At 39.8% G+C, this 6,848-nt stretch overlaps 1 protein-coding gene across 1 annotated transcript in view; it reads left to right on the forward strand.

Moving 5' to 3' along the window:
• The window catches only part of Syt1 (synaptotagmin 1), a 594,727-nt gene that overhangs the window by 481,061 nt on the left and 106,818 nt on the right, over positions 1-6,848 (forward strand). The window contains exon 8 of the mRNA XM_004623750.2: positions 1,758-1,875. Coding sequence (XP_004623807.1) covers positions 1,758-1,875 — 118 coding nt within the window. The remainder of the gene's footprint in view (positions 1-1,757; positions 1,876-6,848) is intronic.

Raw genomic sequence — 6,848 nt, forward strand, 5'->3', positions numbered from 1 at the left:
GCTGAAATCTCAAATGAGAGAATCAGTGAGCCTGCTGTGGGGGGCACCCCTGGGGTGGAAAACTTCCATGGATTGTTTTCCTCTCTAGGTCAGTTGTCAACGATGCCTGAGTGCAGGACTGGCGAGTGCTCTTTGGGCCTGAAGTACCCACCCACACCAGCAAAATAACACGAGGAGCTGTGACATACTTGGTGTTGTTCTCAGTGTGTTTCCATTTTATAACCTACTTTTTCAATTTTTTACAAAATTTTAGGTAAGGAAGAAGAAAGAGCTCATTTGAACTGAATAAAATCCAAAGTGCAAAAACCTACAGTTTGCTACCTTTCAGCCACTAGGAATTCAGAAATTCTCATCAACTAATAGAATTTAATGGAACACAAACCCCTAAACATATGATATTAGACATAATCTTAAGTTTTTCCCCAAACCCGTAAATATAAAATATTAGACATAATAACCCTGTTGGTTTGGTTTTCCAAAAAAAACACTAAATATAGAATATCAGACATAATTCTTTTTGAAATATAAAATGGCAAATCAAGGTAGGTAGGTTGATTCTACTTTTTTAAAAAAAAAGTGGTAAGCCCTTCTGAAAGGTCTTTACAAAATTCAGCTGGGTTTTATACCTGTTCAGTGCAGAGTCTTTAAAAATATCACCTTGATCTCACTTCTATTGCCATTGAATTATAGACCTGCTTGGATGGATGTTAAAGAATAAATCATTTATAAAAAAATAGATTGTCTTTTTGAAAATTGGTATCACTTTTTGTGTCTTAGTTACCATTTTTATGCTGAGACAAAATACCCAACACCCGCAAGTCCAGAAAGCAAAGTGTCTCAGTTACTCTTCTCTCATTGCTGGGACAAATACCCGACACCCAAAATGAAGGAAGAAAGGTTTTACTTAGCTCACAGTACTGGAGGGTTCAGTCCCTACTCAGCTGGCTCCGAGGCACAGTAGCACAGGGCAGAGGGCATCCAGTTCATGGCGGTAAAACAGAGCACCAGCAAAATGGAGCAGTAACAGCAACAAGGGCTACAGAGGCAACAGAGAACAGGCCTGTCTCTCTGTCTCTCATGTTACATCCAGGCTCTGGGCTCTAGGCCAGGTGTAGCACTCACACCCATAATCCCAGCAGTATGCACACCCATAATCCCAATGGATCATGAGTTAACACAAACTCTAGAAGTCAAGTTGCCCCATGACTGCATGAGGCTTTGGGGGGACACCTGCACACAAATCATAACAGAAAGGTTTGTTTAGCTCACAGTCTGTAGAGGTTTCAATTTACTTGGCTGGCTGTAAGGCAGGGTGACATGGCAGACAGGCACTGCAGAGGAGAGAAAGGCGTGGAGGCCAGAATGTAGCTAAGCAAGCAAGCAAGGGCGGACCACAGCCCTTTCGATCCCTTATCACCTATCCAGGCTTCTTAGGGCAGGGAGCACTCACACCCTTAATCCTTGTGCCCTTGACCCTAGCATGGCACAGAGACTCAGTCCCAGCACCACACACTCCAGATCCAGTCACCTCTGAAAAAGCCCCACCTATGACCCCATGAGGCTTTGGGGGACATCTAGACACAAGCCACAACACATGGAGATGCCTTAGTAAACAAAAGCCATCTAAAAGTTCTCAGATTCTAACTATTACGACCCTCCTCTTGAGGAATTTGCCATGTATATGTACAAATTGCATCTAACTTAACTTGAAAAAATTACTGATGCTTTTTTTTTTTTTTTTTTATTTGTTTTCATAGCAAGAGAAACTGGGCGACATCTGCTTTTCCCTGCGCTATGTTCCCACTGCCGGTAAGCTGACAGTTGTCATTCTGGAGGCAAAGAACCTGAAGAAGATGGACGTGGGTGGCTTATCAGGTAAGTCCATGGTGACCGTTGATTTTTTCTAAATGCTGTCTCCTCACGGATACGGAATGTTAGCACACATGCTGCGACTCCCCTGCCTTAACTGATTACAGTTTTCTCTCCTATGGTGCCTGGAAATCATCTCAGAATCCATCTCAACACAGCGCCCACAGGAAGCCACTCTCCATTTATTGGAAATGGCACAGAAGGCAAAATCTATTTTCCTTCTTCATAGCCAAAGTTTCAATTACTATTTCTATGGCCTTGCAATCTACTCTTCTAAAAATAATGCCTGTAGCAGATTACAGTTTTGATCAGATTTATTTTGGTCAAAATTTATCATATTAAAAAATAGTGTTTAATCTGGGACTTCGCAGGGACTTCGCAGCTATTTGATAGCCTAACATAACTTTCCTGATATCATTTTATTAAAGACTCAGCACTTCCGATATTTCAGAGACAGTGAACCGCCGTGGAAAAGCAGTTAGTTCTATAATTTGAAATGAGTTTGGGGAAAGGCTTTTAAATTAAATGCTCCGCACAACCCAACCATAATACAATATAGTGTGTAAAGTACACTCTTGCTCAAAACAAAGTCAGCTCAAGGACTTGCCACTTCCATGGATTAACATAATTTTTTTCTCTTCTGTGCGATTAAATCAATTATATTTTTAATGTTCCAGTAAATCATTAAAGTGTGAGGAATTTTCTTAATGTGCCACAAGGTCACTATAAATAGACTATAGCTGTCACTGTTTCTGGCTATGGAATTACAACGGATATTATGCATTATTCAATGCTTTCTCTAATAAAAATATTGCAAACTTCAAAAGGTCAAACAAATGCAGAGTGATGATTTTTCTGTTCTCAAGCATAACAGCTAAAAATACTAAAACTTACATTTTCAGCCTACTGACCCATGCAATTGTCAACCAAATTCTCTTGGTACCTAATTTATTTCTCTTTATAAAATTCCTGGGGAATTTGCACTAATTCTTTTGTGTCACTATAACCCTAACTATGAACTTCCTACTTTCATTGTCTGCTATTAACATAACTGAGTGAATTTAAAGCAATGATCACAGTTTTCTCTAAAAATAAAAGATTATGTAGTGTGCGTATGTGAAAAACATGAAGATAGAACTTGAACTACAATGACAGTTCACCCTCAGCTTACTCCCTAGCATCCTGAGGAATCTTTAAACACATCGGACTTTACCCTTTTCTTTGCTTCAGCATCCATGGGCCTCTAATGGCTCCTTTGTGTCCCTCTGTCCTATGCTTCACCCCGAACATCCATGTGACCGTCCTCTCCAGTCACCCATACCCAGTGCTCTCTCAGTGCTCCTGCTTTGTCACCCATATCATTCAGCAGAGTTCCAGCGCAACTTGACCATCCAGCCATGAAAGCTTCAGGGCCCCTCATTTGTTTGTTTGTTTCTTTCAAAGTCCTCTTAAAGAGCTCCCACGGTCATAGATATTTCAACCATCGTTGTTAATCACGGTCCTCTGTCTCTTCCCACCCTGACTTCTCTATCACCATCCATCCCTCCTCACTCAGTGATGTCAGGTGCTGCAGAGACTTTCAGGATTTGCCTAAGGACAGGTGGGTCTCACAGAATATATCCATGTAGCTCAAAGCATACCTATGAGCAGTCAGCTTGCTACTTGCCATTGAGCAAGGAAGAGAATCTCATATGATGCCTACTATCTGCCATTTTGATCAGAATTGTGAATGAAGATCGCAAGGTCAAGGTTAGCTCTGACTTAATACCCATGATTTTGTATCCTTTTTTCTTAGAAAAATCAATACAAATATCTTAGCTGCAGAGCTCACACAACCTAAGTCTGTCCCTGCATTTGAATGACTTCAAATGATTTTATTTAATTATTAAATAGTAAATAAGGATATTTAGAGGGCAAATATATTCTTTTTTTAAACAGAGTATAAAGTAGTATTAAAACAGAAAATGTACACATAATACAGAATTTCACTTAAAATAATATGACTTTCAGAGTATGGGTTGTAATGCATAGTGCTGTTTTCAAACTAGTTGTTCGTATTACCAGTTATATGCATATAAAATTGGAAGAAGAAAGAGAGATATAAGAAATTAAGGAGAGAAAAAGGTCAAACAATTGAAAAGAGGATACAAAACAAATTAAGCATTAAGTGCTCCTTATCATAGACCAGGATAAATCCACAGTACAGTTATCCAAACCATCCTGCTTACATACATAGATGTATTTCTTTCCCTCACTACCTCCCCATTCTTTCTCAACTCGGTAATTCCTTCCTTTTGAATAGGTTCATTCCCTCTTCTCCTTCTTCTGTTGTACCCTTCAGATTTTATTTTCTCTTTTAGGTTCTCACACGGAGACAATATGATGTTTGCACATGCGGGTCTGATTTATGTCACTTAAGAATATGGTTTCTAGTTGCATCCATTTACCTATAAAAGCCTTGAATTTATCTTTTTTTTATAGCTGAATAATACTTCATTATGGAAAAATACCATAACTTTTTTTTCCATTTCTCAATTGATGGGCATTTGGGTTGTTTCTAGGATTTAGCAATGACAAATTGTGTGCTATAAACCTGGGTGCACATATATCACTGTAGTATGATGTTTTCAGTTCTTCTGGAAAAATACCCAGGAAGGGAATACCTGGCTTGAATGGGACCTCCAATCCTAGCTTTTTAAGGAATCTCCACACTGATTTCCACAGTGGTTTGACCAGACTGCATTCCCACCAACAATGAGAAGGGTTCCTTTTTCCCCACAGCCCCTCTAGCAGTTGTTATTGGCTAATTTCCTAACGTTAGTCATTCTTTCTGGGGTGCAAAGGAAGCTCAGTGTTGTTTTAATTTGCATTTCTTGAATGGCCAATGAGGTTGAACATTTTTCCATATACTTTCTTGCCATTTGTATTTCTTCATCTGAAAAGTGTATTCATCTCAGATGCCCAGTTTTGGATTGGGTCTTTGAATTTGGGGGGCCTGAAATAGTACACCCTTCTCCAAACAATTCGTACAACTTGCTGTTTTCATTTCCCCCACCTTATTCCACCCCTTTTTTGTCACTATTAGGGATAGAACCCGGGGTCTTCAACTGAGTGGTGGCCCTGGTCCTTTATATTTTTTAGACAGTGTCTCGCTGAATCATTAAGTTGGCTTGGCAGGTCTCAATCTTGGGATTCCCCTACCTCAAACTGCCAAGATCACAGGTGCTGGCCACCATGTCAGTTTGCCTCCATCCTCGTCATATGGGAGTTCTTCCCTGGAATTGTGTATCACCCAACAACTTGTCTAGCAAAGTCCTATCCATTCTTCAGGCACCCTTGTAATATAAGTTCCTCCATTCATTCAATAGATTGGATGTTGTTTTCCTACTTTGACTCAGGAGTAGTCCTGAGGGATGGGGAGATAGCTCAATAGAATAAGCACTTGCCTGGCAAGTGCAAGGACCTGAGTTCAATCCCCAGTTCCACCAAAAAAAATAAAAATTTAAAAAAAAAAAAAAGGAATAGTCCTGAGGACTACGTTCACATTAGTAGGTAAAATGGTCAAAAAGGCCCTGCCCTCCTGCAACTTGCCTTGTAATGCAGGGAGACTGAGTAGAAGCCAAGAAGAAAAAAAAAAAAAAACGAAAAGAAAGAAAGAAAAAGTACACAGTACACCAAGAGGCATAAAGTGCTCAGGAGAGGAAAAAAGCAGGGAAGCAGGCTAAGGGGTGCTAGGAGTGGTGGGGGGCCCTGGTGAGGGGGTGACATTCCAGACAGCAACCTAGAAAGGGGAGAACAGGAGCCCTGGGGTCATCTGAGGAGAGTCTGTATGATGCCTTTTTCTGATCCATCCCAGCAAAACAAATCTTTATCTTTTTTAAATGCCTCTAGCAGTTTGTTTACACCCTCTTGCTTCTCGCTTCTCCTTCACTAGGCTGTGTTCTGTATTTATGTCTCCCACAATGCTCTCACTGACTGGTGGCACTGAGCGTAGCTGCTGAATGACTAATGAATTATTTACCAAGGAGCTATGGCCTGGAAAAACAAGCCTTGCATTTCAAATTTGTTTAACCTACTTACGAATAAAACAACTTTAAGTACTCAGATGGTCTGTCTCAAAGTAAGTTGACCTATGTGCAAGATCAAAATTATATAAGATCATGCCAGGTAATTCAAATGCCACTTGCCGAAATGGTTAGTTAATTGAAACCAAAGTGGGCTGTTGTGCCAAAGTTTAAACTCTACTCTGCTGCTGATGGCAGAGATATGGTCCAGCTGAACTTGTCATTGTAATGTACAGGCTGAGATTTACATTATTTGCTCTATGAATATATGATAGAGGTACAGGTCCTTGTGCGGTGCATGCTGGACTAGCAGAAGAAAGAAACAAACTAATTGACATACATAAGTTACTTCGCTCTTTTAAATAACTAAGCCTCAGTTATATATACTGTTGAGGTAATAAGAGTGCCTCATTTGTATGTTTACTATGAAAAACTAGAACTAAGTGCTTATGATTAGTATTGTGATTTTTATATTGGTAATTTTATCAGGTCTGATATGATCTGATAAAATCTGATTGGATATGAAAATGTGATAAATATAAAACTATGCCAACTAATGGATGACTTAACCAATTGTTTGATTCAGTGCTGAAAAATTTCATCTATTTGATACATTTGAATGATCAGTGCAGACAGATCAATAGGCCCATATTTTACATAAATCCTCTAGTGAATTAAGAGAAGGTAAGAAATTAGCCAACAAAATCTTTTTTAAGGGCCAGCCAAATAGCTCAGCAGATTAAAGTGCCTGTGTCCCCTGGGGCATGCTGAGCCAGCAATTAAGACTGGGTGTGGTGGCGTGTACCTGTAATCCCAGCTCTTGGGAGGCTGTAAACAGGTGAATCACAATGGGTCTGACCTAGTAGTGAGATCCTCAACACCCTGTAGACCCTTCCCTAAAAATACAAATATGTA

The sequence above is a fragment of the Octodon degus genome, unplaced genomic scaffold, assembly GCF_000260255.1.
Source record: "Octodon degus isolate 3935 unplaced genomic scaffold, OctDeg1.0 scaffold00004, whole genome shotgun sequence".
In the NCBI taxonomy this organism is placed as follows: domain Eukaryota; kingdom Metazoa; phylum Chordata; class Mammalia; order Rodentia; family Octodontidae; genus Octodon; species Octodon degus.